This window comes from Oryctolagus cuniculus, chromosome X (assembly GCF_964237555.1).
Source record: "Oryctolagus cuniculus chromosome X, mOryCun1.1, whole genome shotgun sequence".
NCBI lineage: Eukaryota > Metazoa > Chordata > Mammalia > Lagomorpha > Leporidae > Oryctolagus > Oryctolagus cuniculus.
The window spans coordinates 66,479,901-66,498,462 of NC_091453.1; the positions used below are offsets into that span (position 1 = coordinate 66,479,901).

General features: G+C 36.6%; 1 protein-coding gene across 3 annotated transcripts in view; it reads left to right on the forward strand.

Moving 5' to 3' along the window:
* HDX (highly divergent homeobox) overlaps positions 1–18,562 on the forward strand; it is a 213,597-nt gene that overhangs the window by 43,512 nt on the left and 151,523 nt on the right. For all 3 annotated transcript variants that reach the window (XM_051827389.2, XM_051827390.2, XM_051827388.2), the window contains one exon: positions 6,418–6,468. In XM_051827389.2, coding sequence (XP_051683349.1) covers positions 6,424–6,468 — 45 coding nt within the window. In that variant the 5' untranslated portion in view covers positions 6,418–6,423. The remainder of the gene's footprint in view (positions 1–6,417; positions 6,469–18,562) is intronic.

An 18,562-nucleotide genomic window follows, 5' to 3' on the forward strand; every position in this document is an offset into this window, starting at 1 on the left:
ACCTCTCTCTCTCTCTCTCTCTCTCTCTCTCTCTCTCTCTTTCTGCTTCTCTGAAAATCTGCCTTTAAAATAAATAAAATAAAAACTTTAATAATAAATAAATAAATCTTAAAAAAATAATTGCTCCTACTTCATCCTATCTCTTCACTCTTGCTTGTTCTATTGTATCATGCTAGGTCTTCTCATTTTTTTCCATGCCTTCTGCCTCTCTTGCATATTTTCAATCTTTTAATCATTTTAGGTTTGCATTATAGTTAATATCTTCTGATCTGTGTTGCAGCTCACAAATTTTCTCTTCAATTGAGTCTAATTTTCTATTAAGTATCATACATTTGATTTGATTTTTTTAAATTTCTATGAAATCTTTTTAAAATATTTATTTATTTATTTTCATTTTATTTGAAAGCCAGAGAGATAGAAAAAGAGGAAGATGGAGTGAAAAATCATCTTCTATCTGTTGATTTACTCCCCAGGTCTGGGCCAGTCTAAAGCTAGAAGCCTAGAACTCAAACTGGGTGTCCCATGTGAGTAGTATGGACCCAATTACTTGAGCTATCATTTACTACTTCCTAGGGTAGGCATTTCAAGGCACTCTGATACGGTGTGTGGGCATCCAAGCCTCATCCTAACTGTTGTGTCAAATGGCCACCCTCAATTCTACTTTCATCAAATCTTCTGGGCCACTTTTTAATTATTATTATTATTATTATTATTGCCAGGCAGAGTTAGAAAGTGAGAGAGAGAGAGAGTATAGACAGTGAGAGAGAGACAGAGGGAAAGGTCTTCCTTACGTTGGTTAACTCCCCTAATAGCTGTCACGGCCGGCGCTGCACCGATCCGAAGCCAGGAGCCGGGTACTTCCTCCCGGACTCCCATGCGGGTGCAGGGCCCAAGCACTTGAGCCATCCTCCGCTGACATCCAGGGCACAGCAGAGAGCTGGACTGGAAGAGGAGCAACCGAGACTAGTACCCAGTGCCCCAACTGGGACTATAACCCGGGTTGCTGGCACCGCAGGCCGAGGATTAGCCAAGTGAGCCACGGCGCCGGCCCTGGGCCACTTTTTAATAGTTTTTTGTTTCCTCTAAAATTACTAGTCTCGTTTAGTTCTCTGAAACCTAGTATCCTTAGTTGTTTCAATGCACATTTAATGTGTGTTTCAATTCCTGTTTTCTGAAGTCATAGTGAATGTGCTAGTTTTCACACAGGTTTTACTCCTAGTGCATGTGTTCCTCACTTTCTTGATTATCTTTGTTCATCATATGTCATCCTAGAACAGTTAACTGTGAGAATAATTTGAAATCTATAATAAACATAACTAAAACCAGAAAGAATCTGTAACTACTCTGGGTGCCTAGGGTGTTGTAAGTCTATTACCAAATTTAACAAAATTCAGAACTTGAAAGTTTCTAGAAGATTTAGGTAACGCATACTGGAGTTATAAAACAATATAGTATACTTCTGATTGACTCTTATCCTGAATGTCTATACTTTAAAGATCCAGTTGATGAAATTCAAATTTTTCCATAGTGCCAAATGCTCTCAAGGTCAAAGTACCTTCTGTGCTCTTTTGCCTCTTTGGCTTCTCATGCTCTAATTTTCCCTGCTGATTCTTAACTCTTGTTATTTATTCGTTGCTTGTCAAAAGATTTGTGAGGCAAATATTTGATTCAATATTTTAACATTTTTCCTGAAGAGGTAATGAGAACAACTTATCCTCTTATTACTGAAATGGAAGTCCTCTCCTTGTTTTTGCAAGTTCAATTAGGCATTTAAATGAAGGCTGTTTTTTTTCCCAGCATTTCTAGATGTATTATAAGTGAGAGAGTCTTGATGTTTCTGACCATGATGCCAGAAATAGCGGTCTCCCACGTTTACATTTAATAAGTCTCCCAGGTCTATTTTCAGAAAGGATGCTCTAATGAGCTAGGCTGAACTGTGTATTTGCTTAATGTCTATGCTTTCTCTATTAGCCCAATTCCTAGATTAAAGAGAACCTTGAGGTACCTCCCATGTGCCTCCTTTCACCTGACCCTCTTTCTGCAGTAAAATATATTGTAAGCTGCCCACATCAGCTTTTCCCTGGGTTTTACTCTGGTCCAATGTTTCCCAGTCCTGTTTTACTTCATCAACCACTTATGAAGAAAAGAGAAAGTGTACCAGTCTAGTACTATTTATATTTTCTTATATTTCATGGAGAGCTCCACTCCCTGAAGCTATTTGTATGACTAGTTATATATTTTTGAGGACTCAATTTTTCTTTAAGCGTTACCACTATTTCTCTTCTCAGGGAATATAATGCAGGAGAAGGCGAATGGGTGGTAGTATGGTGGTAATAGAGAGGCTTAAGCATTTAATATCTCTAAGAATGATATGTAACCAAAATTGGTCCTGTCCCATAACTTACAAAATGTACATTATTAAGATTCAATACTGTTAAGGCGGGGGACATTTTCAAGGCCCTTGGGAATTTGCAGTTTTCCAAAAGTCTGATAATAATTGATAGTTTCTCTCTAGCAGTTGTCTCCTTTGTACCACATTTTTGGATGTGGAATTTACCTTCAGCAATTACTTTAGATACATTATCCTTATTTCTAGAAATCCCTTGATTACACTTCAGCAATGCCAATAATATTCTTGCCTTTCTTCTTTGCCAAAGTATAATAACTTTTTATTAAAATTGTGGTTTACAAGGGAGTATCACCGTCTAATATACGATGCAATTCAGAAGAAAATATCTTCATTGTGGCTGGCGCTGTGGCACAGCAGATTAAAGCAGCCGCCTGTGATACCAGCATCCCATATGGGCAACAGTTCATGTCCTGGCTGCTCCACTTATGATCCAGCTCTCTGCTATGGCCTGGGGAGGCAGTAGAAGATGGTCCGAGTCCTTGGGCCCCTGCACCCACGTGGGAGACCCAGAAGAAGCTCCTGGCTCTTGGCTTCAGATCAGCTCAGCTCTGGCCATTGAGGGCGTTTGGGGAGTGAACCAGTGGAATGGAAGACCTCTCTCTCTCTCTGGCTCTACCTCTCTCTGTAACTCTGTCTTTCAAATAAATAAAATAAATCTTTAAAAAAAGAAAGAAAATATCTTCATTTATAGAACATTAAAACTGAAAAATTTCCATTCTTTAGCACCTTAGTCACTCCCTAAATTTGTGTACCTAGTTTCTTTAAAAGAGTACAGCTTGGGGCCAGTGCCACGGCACAGTAGGTTAATCCTCTGCCTGCAGCGCCAGCATATGGGTGTTGGTTCTAGTCCCAGCTGCTCCTCTTCCAATCCAGCTCTCTGCTGTGGCCTGGGAAAGCAGTAAAAGATGGCCCAAATCCTTGGGTCCCTGCACCCACATGGGAGACTGCGAAGAAGCCCCTGGCTCCTGGCTTCAGATCGGCACAGCTCCGGCTGCTGCGGCCATTTAGGGAGTGAATCAACGGACAGACGACCTTTCTCTCTGTTTCTCTCTCTCACTGTCTGTAAATCTACCTCTCAAATAAATAAATAAAATCTTTAAAATAAATAAATAAAAAGTGAATTAATTCACATTAATTCCAAAAATAAAATAAAAAAAAAACAGAGAAAGAGAACTACGCACCAATAACCAATGAACATAGACGCAAAAATCCTCAAGAAAATACTAGCTAATCAAATCCAACAACACAACAGGAAGATCATTCACTCAGACTAAGTGGGATTTATCCATGGTATTCAGAGATGGTTCAGCATACAAAAATGTGATACATCACATCAACAAATTGAAGAATAAAAAACATATGATTATCTCAATAGATGCAGAGAAAGCATTTGATAAAATACTACATCCTTTCATGTTGAAAACCTTAAGCAAATTGGGTATAGAAGGAACATTGCTCAATACAATCAAGATAATTTTTGACAAACCCACAGCCAGCATCATATTGAATGAGGAAAAGTTGGAAGCATTTCTACTATGATCCAGAACCAGAAAAGGATGCCCACTTTCCCCATTGCTATTCAATATAGTTCTGGAAGTTTTAGCCAGAGCCATTAGGCAAGAAAAAGAAAACAAAAGGCTAAAAATTGGAAAGGAGGAAGTCAAATTACCTCTGTTCACCGATGACATGATTCTGTATATAGAGGAATCAAAAGATTCTACTCAGAATCTATTGGAACTCATAAAAGAATTTCGTGAAGTGGCAGGATATAAAATTAGCACACAAAAATCAATAGTCTTTGTATACACAGATAATGCTATGGCTGAGAAAAGACTTGTAAGATCAATCCCATTCACAATAGCTACAAAAAATTAAACACGTTGAAATAAATTTAACCAAGGAGGTGAAAGATCTCTAAAGAAAAAAATAGAAACACACACACACAAAAAAAATAGAAAAACACACAAAAAATAGTAAAATCTTCCATGTTTGTGGATTAGGAAAATTAATATCCTAAAAATGTCTATACTACAGAAAGCAATTTACAGATTCCATAATATCCCAAATAAATACCAACTTCATTCTTCTCATATCTAGAAGAAATGATGCTAAAATTTGTTTGGAAACACAAAGGGACCCTGAATAACTAAAGCCATCTTATATAGCAAAAACAAAGCCAGAGGAATCACAACACCAGATTTAAAGAAATACTACAGGGCTGTTGTAAGTATAAAAGGCTGGTACTGGCACAAAAATAGACATGTAAACCAATGGAACAAAATGTAAACTCCAGAAATCAATCCATGCATCTACAACCAATTCATATTTGACAAAGGAGCTAAAATAAATCCCTGATAAAGACAATATTTTCAAAATATGGTGTTGGGAAAATTGGATCTACATGTGCAGAAGTTTGAAACAAGAACCCTACCTTAAATCTTTTACAAAAATCTACCCAAATGGATCAAAGATCTAAATCTATGATCTGATACCATCAAATTACTAGAGGAGAACATTGAGGAAACTCTGTAAGACATTTACCTACGCAAACACATCTTGGAAAATACCCCAGAAGACAGGCAATCAAACCAAAAATAGACAAATGGGATTACAACAAGCTAAGAGGCTTCTACACTGCAAAGGAAATGCACAGCAAAGTGAAGAAGAGGAATCGGCAGAATGGGAGAAAATATTTGCAAACTATGCAACTGATAAAGAATTAATATCCAGGATCTATAAAGAGCTCAAGAAACTCAAAAAAAAAAAAAAAAACCTAAATGAAAGATCTCTGCGAGTGAGATCCCAGTGGAAAGAATGGGTCATCAAAGAAAGAGGTACCTTTCTCTGAAGGGAGGAAAGAACTTCCACTTTGACCATGGCCTTGTCTAAATATGATCAGAGTCGGTGAACTCAGGGGGCTTCCATAGCCTTGGCAGCTCATGACAAAAGCCTAGGATGATTACTGAGGCCATAAACAAGAGTGTCAATTTGTTAAGTCAACAACAGGAGTCACTGTGCACTTACTCCTCATGTTCGATCTCTGTACTTAGTGTCCTGTACATTGAGATTTAATGCTATAACTAGTACTCAAACAGTATTTTTCACTTTATGTTTCTGTGTGGGAGCAAACTGTTGAAATTTTTATTTAATGTATGCTAAACTGATCTTCTGTATATAAAGAGAATTGAAAATGAATCTTGATGTGAATGGAAGGGGAGAGGGAATGGGAAAGGGGAGGGTAGCGGGTGGGAGGGACGTTATGGGGGGGAAGCCATTGTAATCCATAAGCTGTACTTTGGAAATTTATATTCATTAAATAAAAGTTAAAAAAAAGAAACTCAACAACAACAAAACAACCAATCCAGTTAAGAAATGAACAAAGGACTTGAATAAGCATTTTTCAAAAGAGGAAATTCAATTGGCCAACAGACTCGTGAAAAATGTTCAGGATCAGTAGCCATCAGGGAAATGCAAATAAAAACCACAATGAGGTTTCATTTCACCACAGTTAGAATGGATCTCATACAGAAATCAAGAAACAATAAATGCTGCTGAGGATGTGGGGAAAATGGTACCCTAATCCACTGTTGGTGGGAATATAAACTAGTACAACCATTGTGGAAGACAGTATGGGGATACCTCAGAAAGCTGAAAATATATATTCCATATGACCCAGCCGTCACTCCTGGGAATTTACCCAAACCAAAAGAAATCAGTACATGAAAGAGTTATCTGTAACCCCATGCATTGCAGCTTAATTCACAATAGCTAAGATATGGAATCAACCCAAATGTCCATCAGCTGATTACTGGATAAAGAAATTTTGATACATATATATATATAAATTATATTTCATTATATATTATAATAGATACAGAATTTTCCTCTATTCCTCATCGAATAAATGGACTGATCTATTACTGGTAAAATACACATTAGCATTAAAATTATCTGGAACATTAAGTAGAAATATAAATAATTGTTTCTTTTTTGTCTCCTTTTTCTAGGGCAAGATGAGCACCACTAAAGGAAAGTGTCATTCCCAGCCTAAGCCGCAGGTAACAAATGTACAACATTGAACACTGAGTAAGGATCTCTAATTTCCTGAGGATAAATGGACCTATGACCTTCACCAACATTTCAGTGACCTAAAGTGTTTCTGAGAACTCCAATCAATCTTAGATTCTAAAGCCTATAATTGCCTGGCTCAATGCCCATAGCCTTAGTCCATTGGTCCGCTATCCAAAATGGATCTCTTATTTTCGTAACCATTCCTCTGAATGAAGATTCATGCTAGCTATGGCCCCTGACACCTGGACACGTCTGTACTATCATCACAGGCCACCAGAGAAATGTTATCCATCCCTGAGCTTGCAATTTACTTTCCCTATTTGATCATACAAAATTAATCTTATGTATTAATTTGTCCCTTGCATAGTGCAGAAGTGCATAAATGACTACAGCTAGCCCTTTATTAATGTGCTCATTCATTCAACAAATATTTATTGAGTGTTCTTTAGGTTCCAGGCACTACTCTAGCTTCTTGGAGTATGGCTACAAACAAGACATACACGATCCCTTTCTTCACAGAGCTTACCAACAACTGGGGAAAGGAGAAGACAATTAACAATAAACACTATATAATGTCATTATATAATGTCAAATATGATGAGTTTTATAAGCAAAAATAAATCTGCCTAGGAGTGTCAGAAGGGAATGTGCACATTTTTGATAGTGTGAACAAAGCATAGTCATGACTTTCTTTACCTTAAAAAATTTTTGGTGCCCAAGACTTAAAGAAGTTCAGTCCTGGTAAGAAACAGCATGAGCTCTGCTTTATATGACCTTTAGTTAGAAGGGAAATATTGGATAAGAATATGAGAACCTCACCACTTGGCCATTGCTCTGTAAAGAAAAATAGAAACAGAGAGATAACAGAGTACTAGCTTCATGACTTATTTAGCTCCCTGCTAAATAGCCTGGGAAAGAGCTTATACCCCTGCTACCCATTGGGAGACTCTGATGGTGTTTCTGGCTACTGGCTTCAGCCTGGCCCAGCCCCGGCTGTTACAGCCATCTGGGGAGTAAACCAGTAGATTGAAGGCTTCTCTCTCTCTCTCTTCCTCCCTCCCTCTCTGTGTGTGTGTGTGTGTGTGTGTCCCTATCTCTGTAACGCTGCCTTTCAAACAAATAAATAAATCTTTAAAACAAAAGTTTTATTTTATTTGAAAGGCAGAATCACATAGAGAGGGAGAAAGAGAGATCTTCCATCCACTGATTTACTCCCCAAATGGCCACAATGGCCAGGGAGAGGGCAAATCAAGCCAGGAGCCAGGAGTTTCCTACAGGTCTCCCATGTGGGTGTAGGGGCTTAAACACTTGGGCCATCTTCCACTGCTTTCCCAGGCCATTAGCAGGGAGCTGGATCAGAAGTAGAGCAGCTGGGACTTGACCTGGTGCCCAAATGGGACGACAGTTTTACCCACTCTACCAAAATGTCAACACCAAGAACAATGGGCTTTGAAGTTAGACATCACTAGGTTTGAATCCTCATCCTCCCACATACAAATTCTGTGAAGGTGACCTAAGATTTGGATTCTTTTCTGAAAATGGGGATGCTACCATCTAGTACAATTGTTACCGTGCTTCAATAAAATATATGAAATAATTTGTTTTAGTACCTGAAGTTACCATTCAATAAAGTTACAAGAATTACCACTACTAAATGTGGTATCAGAAAAGAGAAACAGAATAACCTTTAAATAGGGAAAATGTGAGTTGGGCTTTTGTAAGTTCTAGCTATGAAAAAAAATCTAAAAGTTCCATTTGGCTATACAAAACTCATGCTAATTAAAGTCATTTACATTAAACACAAATTTTTACTTTATTGCCATAATGATTATTCTGTTCTTTTAAACAGAGTTAAGTCACTCGTCTCTGAATTTTGAAAATTAAATGAGATGGCATATGTGAGCAAATCCAGGATAGTGTTCAATATTGTGGAAGCTTAATAAATGTAGATTAGATCTAAATTTACAAACGTCTGACTTTGTAACTTTTATTTGATTATCACATTAAATTATTCATGTATGCTGAGTCTTCATAGTTCATTGCTCATGATGCACAGATTAAAAATATTACAGAGGATGTTGCTTAGAAACAAGTTTATTTAGAAAGGACAGTTGACTAGATGAAGCCTTGTGGTCCTTGGCAGCCCTATAATTCTAAGTTATGATGAACAATTTTTCCACAGTTTTAGAATACAAATGCTGACTTTTGTCCTAATAGAGATTGTCTATAAAATTTGAGGGTATTGGCCATTGTCTCTAGGAGAGTTTGTTCAGAACACCCCGAATAACCTCACACAAAAAATGACTGATCTACAAATAGGTCTAATCTAAGAGTCTTTAAAATGGAATTCCCATGATCTGTTACAAACTCAGTACCCATGTTGGCCAAACATTACTTAATTTCCTAATATTTAACACATTATTTCTGTGTCCCCTTTTTTCTGGAAGTTCTGCACATTACTGATTACTGAGTTCCAAGTTTTGATTTAAACTTTCAAAATCAGAATCCTAATGCACTCCTTAACAGGCCCAGGTTACATTTAAAAATCTCTTAAGGCAGGTGTTTAGTGCAACAATTAAGATGCCACATTGGATACCCACATTCCATATTGGAATGCCTTGGTTAAATCCTGGCTCCTCCATTTCTGATCCACCTTCTTGCTAATACGCACCCTGGGAGGCATCAGATAATAACTCAAGTACTTGGGTCCCAGTCATCCAGTTGGGACACTTGAATAGGGTTCCAGGTTGCTGGATTCAACCTGGTTCAATCCTATCTGTTGTAGACATTTGAGGAGTGAACCAGAGAATGGAAAATCTCCCCCCCTCTCTCTGCCTTTCAAATAAAAATAAATAAATAAATAAATTTTTTTAAAATTTTTGACAGGCAGAGTTGACAGTGAGAGAGAGAGAGAGACAGAGAGAAAGGTCTTCCTTTTACCATTGGTTCACCCTCCAATGGCTGCCGCGGCCAGCAAGCTGCAGCCGGCTCACCGCGCTGATCCGAAGGCAGGAGCCAGGTGCTTCTCCTGGTCTCCCATGCGGGTGCAGGGCCCAAGCACTTGAGCCATCCTCCACTGCACTCCCTGGCCACAGCAGAGAGCTGGCCTGGAAGAGGGGCAACCGGGACAGAATCCGGTCCCCCAACCGGGACTACAACCCAGTGTGCCGGCGCCGCAAGGCGGAGGATTAGCCTAGTGAGCCGCGGCGCCGGCTATAAATAAATAAAAATTTTTAAGAAAGTCTCCTGACCAATATTCTCTATCATTACCCACCTTATATAACCTTCCTTAAAAGGTATACCTGCAAGTCCTGGGCAAATTATTATTACCAAATAGGTTAGTTACTCAATAGTAATATTCCAAAACAGTGAATTAGATTCAATACACTTGCTAAATAAATTATTCTATTTTAAAGTACAAATACAGTGAATTTTTTCACCCTTTCCAAATAAAGACTCATTTTTCAGGTGTGTCTCATACTTTGATAATAACCAAACTAAAATTAGGCAATCTGTTCCAGTTCACTTGAAAGTACAAGCTGTTCTCCAAAGTTTGTTGTCATATGTCATTTTTCCATGTCCTCAGTATTAGGCTAGTAAATACTTAACAACTGGTTCCTTGATGAAGGTGAAGCCCAGATTTGTACCCTTTGCTTATTTTCTTGTTGTTACTACCTCATTGTGGTTGACTTCAAATGACCTGTCACTGAATGCTGAGTTGGGAAGAGCTGCACACAGGCATTTCTCCTGAGTATGCTCTGACACACTCCAAACATCCCTGCCATGTTTACCTATCTTGCTTTCCACTTAATTATTCTGAGTAAGAGGTCTATATAATATGCCCACTTTAAAACTATCAAGTCTCTTTGGACATAATGCTTTGGGTGGCAGGAAGAGGGACAGTAGTTAAGGAGGAATATACATTGACACTATGTTAATACTTAAAAGTTAAGCAATTAGAATGCCAGTTCAATACACACATGGTAGCCGATTTTTCAGGATTCAAAGAGCTAAGAAAAATGCTTCTGAAATTGATACATAAATTCCTAATACTAGAGGCTTGACTATGAAGGACAAAATCTGGTGAATTACCATAAGCACCAACTGCGCTTATAACTGGAGGCTAGATTACCAAATGAATATGTTAAATGTTAATAAAATTGTTCTTGCCATACTAATTGCTGAATCCTAATTAGAAATCTATAGTGCTAGCACCATAGAATTGGATTTTTAGAATGTATACAAGTATCTCATGTATCACACCAATTGGGAAAAATGGGTTATGTTACTGCACAGCTCAAACTAGCTTGTTATAACTCATTTCCTATGCAGTGTCACCAAAGAAATTTAGGATGATGAAATGAAACTCAATTACAATGATAAACAAGGGGCTTTGAAAATTTAAACAATGCAACATGGATCAATACTCTAACACTGACTGGGAATTTTTGTTGAAGGAAAAATAATAAGAATTAAAATAAACTTTTGTAATCAAGCCTATAAAATGATAATACATTTTCGGTCTGTGTAATGAAATCCAGTAGTAAGATATAGTATAAAGTCCAGAAAAGGAATCATGAAAACTTCATTACCAAATAATTTTGCTATGTGTTATGTAGAAATTTATTCTAATGGAAAAAAATTATGTGTACTTGAGTTTCAAAGAATGGTGTTATAAACTCTGAAAAGAAATTCAAAATACTTCAGTTGTTTCCTCTGGGTTTTGATGTCAGAATATGAATGCCAAAAGCTACTACTTGTCTACCCACATGCACTTCCTTGCAGCCAGATGTTACCAATTACTTGCTCCTACCTCCAGGGTCCAGTCTGGTCACCCTAAAATCATCAAAGCACAAATGCAAGGCTGAAGAGCTCCCTTATTTATCAGGATCCACTTCAGCATTAATCTTTGTCCTTTACCTACACATTCTCCATGCTTTAAGCTTCTATGACTTCTCTATTTCTGCTTTTCCTTGACGCCTGACCACTGACTCTCTTAACTGATAATTCAAACTGGCCTAACCTGAGTATATTTTGTTTGGTATCTGGATTCTTTTCTTTTTAAATTGACCTTTGCATTCAAGTCTGCCAATTTAGATACTAGTGCTTTTTTCTCAGAATTTGACCACTATCTGATTCTTGTTCTCTTTTTGTTCTTCATTTCTGTAACCCATTCTGAAAACCTGTGGATCAGAAATTATAATTTGTGCTTCTCTGTCTAGTTCTGATCGTTGCCAGTTCTGGATGTGCCTACTTTGGTCTACTCAGATAGTTTCAGATCATTGGTTCCACCTTGACTTAGACTCAGTCCTTCAAGCCATAAGTTGCTTTGCCAAACCTTGGATTTTCATCCTTTATCAACTATCTAAGACTGAAAATGCCATGGTTGTTAATAGTCACTTTCAAATAATCATCAACTCTATTTGACAGAAAGTATATTGCTTAGTAATTTTCCTGACCCATTCACCTTTTTTATATCATTTTGCCATCACTTTATATGGATAAGGAAAACAAAGTACCAGGAAGAAAATCAATGGCAAAATGATGTAAAAAGATGAGGTAGGCTTTTCTCTTATTAAATTTACTTTGAAAATGGCCATTTTGATTCTTTATATTTTTAGTGTACAGTGGTTTTTTAAAAGCTTTTCAAGTGACTGGATTTTTAAAAGCTTTTTTGTTCCCTTCCTTCTCAGACCCTCCCCAAGTTGCAAATTTTAGTATAGCATGATTTTTTTTACACCTTCTTTTATAATCACATGGATGACAACATGTATCTGGGTGCTTCTTCAGGTACGTTTCACTCATTTGGGCAATAGTATTCTCAATGTATTTTGTTGGATTCTAACTGAGGACTACTGGCCCCCTTGATTCCTTAGTTTTTTAGTTCCCTTAGGAATAAATGAGCTTTCAGATTAAATTGTGAGTGCCTAATTCATATATTCATGTGGATTAAAAAGAATGCTCATTTGAGGCTTCCTGCAATAGTATGTACTTCTTAGTGCTAAGTAACTAGCCCCACTGCAAACAACTTTTCTGGACTACAAACACACTAATGACCACATAATTACATTAATACATCATATCAAATCATTAAACAGGAGAGCTATTTACCTAGGATCTACCTCCTTCAGCAAGTTAAAGAATGATCAACAATAAATCCATAGACTCCCCACCCTCTGTAATAAATAGAATGCAGTGTGTGTGTGTGTGTGTGTTTCTGGAGAAAGGAACCATGGCTTTTCATATTATAAAAGTATCCCCAATTCCCAATAAAGAAAGATAATTTAACCTTATGGAACACAAAACTTCCTTTCCCACACAATAGGATTCAAGCTGATTCCAGAAATCAATCAATCAACATACATATGTAGGTCTCCTAGATTTCTGGTAAAATGCAAATAAATCTTAGTATGGGATTAGAAAAACAAGAATGAATTTCAAAATTCACTCAAGAGAGAAATAAATATGAATGTATACAATTTTTTGGAGTTTACTATAGCATACTGCCAAATTAGAATGACTGAGGCTTGCTCAGTTTACTATGGCATCAATAACATGACTCATAGAAGAAAACGTCTGAAGCTATATTAGGAATACAGCTCTTGAATGTCAGAAATAAAGCCCTACTCGGCAAAAGCCAGTCACTCATGTTTATAGCTCTAACTTTCCAAGATCCACTAAATTCCCATCCCAGATCAGAAGACTATTACGCTATCTCACATTTTCTGTTTTTTAAAATGTCTATTTATTTATGAGAGGTGGAGAGAGGCAGAAAGAGAGAATGAAAATGATAATAACACTCTGTACCTCTGCTTCACTCTCCAAATGCCTATATTAGCTGGAGCTGGGCCAGGCCAAAGCTAGGACCTAGGAACACAGTCTAGGTCTCCCCCATTAGTGGCAAGGACTCAACTACAAGAGCCATCATCTGCTGCTACCCATGGTGTAAATTATCAGGAATACAGAATCCAGGATTTGAACTGAGACATCCCAATATTAGATGCAGGCATCCCAAGCAGTATCTTAACCACAAGGCCAAATGATTGCCTCTCATTTTTTCTTAAAGTCTGTAACTATTATGGAAATTTTGAGGACAAAAGTGATATTTTATTAAATTTTGTGTGGCTGGCACATAATAAGACCTAAGTAAACACTTGTAAGGTGAAATTTCCTCAATTATTCCCCTCTGATACTTAGAACTTAATGCAGTTGTTCTCAACCTTTATTACACATTAGTATTACCTGGAGGTCTTGCTAAACTATAAATGGCTGTCTCCTTTCCACAGAGTTTCTGAATCTGTAGGTAGGATCCAAGATTTTGCATTTCTAACAAGTTCTCACCTGATTGAATTGCTGCTGGTCCAGGGAAAACATGCTGAGAACCATGGCTTCAGCTTAAGTAAAGACAGAAAATATGTAGCTTTACATCTCAGAAACTACAGTGGTGCTCAGAAATTAGTTTCATTTTAGAAATTTGCTAAGTGGACAAGTTTCACTGGAATATTTTTTAAATAAAATGAGGTACTTCAATTAGTAAAATACAGAATATATATTGATGTTCTGTAGCAGTTATTTATAGAATCATTAAAGTGGGAGATGTCACACTAATAATTCAGAGCTCTCCACCAAGGAGTTTACTGGGTCATGGACACAGTATGACAAGCAAGTTCCTGCAAATGTTATCTTTTAACCAACTAAAATACTAAGAACAATGAATACTTTAATCCATTGACAATATATCAATTTAACATTGCATTTTCATTTTCAATGGTTTCCTTCATGATTTGATTCAAAAGCATTTAAAAATACAGTTGATTTTAATTTTTTCATCAATTTTTGGTATACAACTTTGAATGGAGATGTCAGTAAGCTGCCAAACGCATTAAAAAGTGGAAAGCACAACCGTGAGAGAAATAAAGAGCCTCAATAATCTATAAACAAAACACACAGCTTCTGGTTAATGCAAATCAACCTCAGCAGAGAGAAATCAACCTAATTTTAATTGGATTGTAAGTTGATTTTTTCAAACCTGGCAATCCATATTGTTTAGGGATGTGTTCTGGATTTATTTAGGTAGGTCCCACACATATCAATAAACAGTTTTCTTGGTTGACATAAACTTGATAATGAATTGCTTATTAATGGGGAAAAAGCAAATAGAAAAATGAAAGTTTAGAGCATTTATTTGGTGTAAATAGTCCTATGTTGACCAAAAATGTACTGTGAAAATGTTTATGTATATTTAACCACCTAAAGAATAAGAGAGCAGTAAACTCATTGTCTTTTGTTAGTGGTTTCCCAGCCAAGAACTTTCTTCTCATTTTGTTCCTCCAATCCAAATTTTAAAAAGTCGCACCCACTTCTTCCTTTAAGGGGCTATTCCTGATTAATTCCCATCTGACATGATCTAAAAATTAGTAAATTCATGCTTGCTGAAGTGAACTTTAACAATCACTCCCTATATATAAGCTCTCAGCAAAATTCCTGATTGATGGGTATTGTACTTGAACATTACCAGTGATTGAGGTCTCTTGGCTTTATAGAAAATTCTCTATCATTTTTGAACATTTTAATTTTTAGCTGAAATTCATCTCCCTGTCAGTTATCATCTTTGACCTTCGTTCTGTCCTCTGGAAAAACATGCAGTAAGTCATATCTATCTTTGCTCCAGAAACTTTCAAATATTTGAAGATAGTTTTATCTTCCCTAGGTCTTCTCCTTTTTAAGTTAAGCATCTTCAGTTCCTGGAGCCTTGTCTCATATAATATATGTTTTATGCTTCATTATTCCTGATTTCTCTTATCTAAATGCAGCCATTTGTGGATGTCTGTTTCCAATTAAGAATAATTAACAGAACAGAGCAACTGTGATCTGACTAGGGGAGACAATAGTTGGACTCACAAACTATCTTTATTTAGATGCTTTTTATTATTATAGCTTAAATGTGAATTATCTTGCCTAGCAGTTAGAAGACCTCTTACTTAGTTTTTAAAAATTGTTTAAGTTTCCCCAGCTTACATATTCATTTCCCATCCTGTGCTTGTGCAACTGATTTTTGTAAACCTAAAAGCAAGACACTGTCATGCGTCATATTGTTGAGTTTAGATGTTAAACTCTTTGAAAACTTGGTTAATATAAATTTTTGATTATTCTACCCAGATGGTTTCTCATTTACAAATTTGATAAACATAGCTTTGATTGATAAGCTGTGAATAGGACAGATATAGATATCTAAAGCATGGTATTAAGAAATCTCTCATCTTTGCACCACACAATATAATCTTTCCTACATCCATTCATTCAACAGACTCATTAAGTACCTACTACATGCTAAACACAATTTTAGGTACTGAGAATATAAGAATAAATCAATAGGTGTCTGTGTTGTGGTATAGTGGGTAAAGCTGCCTCTGGCTCTGCTGGTATCCCATATGGGCACAGGTTTGCGTTCCAGCTTCTCCCCTTCTGATCCAGCTCCCTGGAACAGCCTTTAAAAAAGCAGCCAAAGAAGGCTCAAATGTTTGAGTCCCTGCCACCCATCTGGGAGACAGACCCCTATGAAGTCCCTGGTTCCTGGCTTCCTCCTGGCCCAGTGCTGGATGTTGCAGACATCTGGGGAATGAACCAGTAGGTAGAAGATTCATTCTCTCTCTCTCTCTCTCTCTCTCTCTCTCTCCCTCCCCTCCCTCCCTCCCTCCCTCCCTATAACTCTTTCAAAATAAATAAAACTTAAAAAAAATTAACAAGTAAATAGTCCCTACCACCTTGAACTTTATATTGTTATGGCAGAAAGTCAAAATAAACAAGTAACCAGGTAATGTAATTTCTATAATTATTTAAGAAAAATAAATCACAATTAGTAGATAGTGATTTCAGAGTACTATATTAAATACTTTGGTCCATGAAGATACATCGGAAAAGAAAACAATGTAGCCTAGCAGCCTGAGTGCTGTGAAGAAGTACACTATATGTGGGTGCAAACTGTTAAAATCTTTACTTAATATATACTAAATTGATCTTCTGTATGTAAAGATAATTGAAAATGAATCTTGATGTGAATGGAATGGGAGAGGGAGCAGGAGATGGGAGGGTTGCAGGTGGGAGGGAAGTTATGGGGAGGGGAAAGCCATTGTAATCCATAAGCTGTACTTTGGAAATTTATATTTACTAAATAAAAGTAAAAAAAAAAAGAAAAGAAAATATGGGGGAAGAATTTTCCAAAAAAAGTATAGCAAACCCTGAGTCTATGAAGAGGGAAGAAGCTCTCCAGAAAGAGAGAAAGAGAATTTTAAAAGACCAGTTGGCTAGCACATAATGAACCATGGCAGGAGCACGTGGTGGATAGTAAGTCATTGCAAGATATTGGGACTCTCTTATTTAATTAATGGAAAGAATTAGAAGAATGTTAAACCAGAGAGTAATACAATATGATTCAAACTTTATAAAGACTATTTTGACTGGAATTATGAGAAAATTTTGAAAAGTTCAGAAAACCATACAAGATGCATTTGTAACAGTTCAACCTAGGGGTGATAGTGACTTTGGTGTAGAGATGGAGAAGGTAAGGAGTGCTTATATTTGGGACATCTTTAGAAGATATAGTCTTCAAACTTATGAACAGCTTGGATATAGAGTTAGGGGGAAAGATAACTGAATAACTGAATGAGCTTAATTGACCTTTTGTACTCTGATTTCATATATGTATTCTCTTGTAGTTGGACTATATACTCTGGTTTCATACATGTCTTCTCTTGTTAGTTCATTACCCTTCTTTTTCTCTCATATCCCCTGAGTTCTAGGTATACTAGATACTTAATGAATATGTTAATTCATCATCAGTAGGTCATCTCCTAATCCTCTACTTTCACATTTATCATTCTTTGCTTGAAATGTCTCATCCACATTGCTATTCATTTCTGCTCTTAACACACCAATCTAAGCCTAAATTAATTAGAACCTGGATTAGTACAACTGTCTAACTAATCTCTCACTCTAGCTTATCCCAGTCTCATTCAAAATTCAAATTACTTCAAAAATTTGCTTTCAGTCATTCATTCAAAGAGCAGTTACTGATTTGTCTACTTTGTGCCTAGGACACATCTAGATGCCAGGAATATTATAAAAATAAAACATACAAAAATCCATCCTCATGAAGCTTATAATTGCAATAACTAAAAATATGAGATACATCTTATAATAATAATGTTATGAATAAAAATAAAACAAGAAAGGGGCCATAGGAAGTGTTAAATCACAATTTCAAAAAGGAAACATTTCTATAAAGAGATTGCATTTGGACATATTTGAATCAAGTGAGGAAGTCATACAAAGATCCTGATGTGGGCATGAGCTTGGCTTGTTTGGTAAATACATAGAAGGCAGGTGTAATTGGAAAGTGAGTTAGTGGCAGAGTTGCAGGAGGCAAGTTCAGAAATATGGCAAGACCAGATCTTTTAAAGTCTCTTGGACATGGTTAAGGAATGTACATTTTATTCTATTTTGTGAATGCAAGCCATTGGATAATCTGGAGCTGGGCATAATCTAACTTTTGTTTACAAGTCATATAAAGCTGCTCTGGAAATGGTTTACTACACAAGGTTGAAGTCCCATACCCTAGAACATTTGGTGGCTTTTAATCAAATCAAAGTTCTCTACTTTAGAAGGTTTTTATTACAAACCTATCCCATCTCCCTAATTCTCAATTAATACCCAATACTTGTTATACTGGCTTCATCTTGGACTATTTATATCATGCATGAGAGGCTTTTAGAAAGTTGATGGAAAATGTGTCATATGAAAAAGCTCTCTGCATGGATTTCAAAATTATTATGCATGAATATAAATTCATATTTTAATTCCACTTTCAGTGAACTTTTTGAGGTATCTTCCTACTTATGTGGTACAATGTGACATTTTCAAAGTCATTTCTTCTAGCATTTAAAAAATAGGCAGTAGATTTTCTATGGTCACTGTACTATATACTTTAGGACAACTCATTCCATCCTTTCTTATCCAACATCTAAGAACATCTCAAGTTTCAATTATAACAGAATACTTCCCTACCTTAATGTACATCTTGTC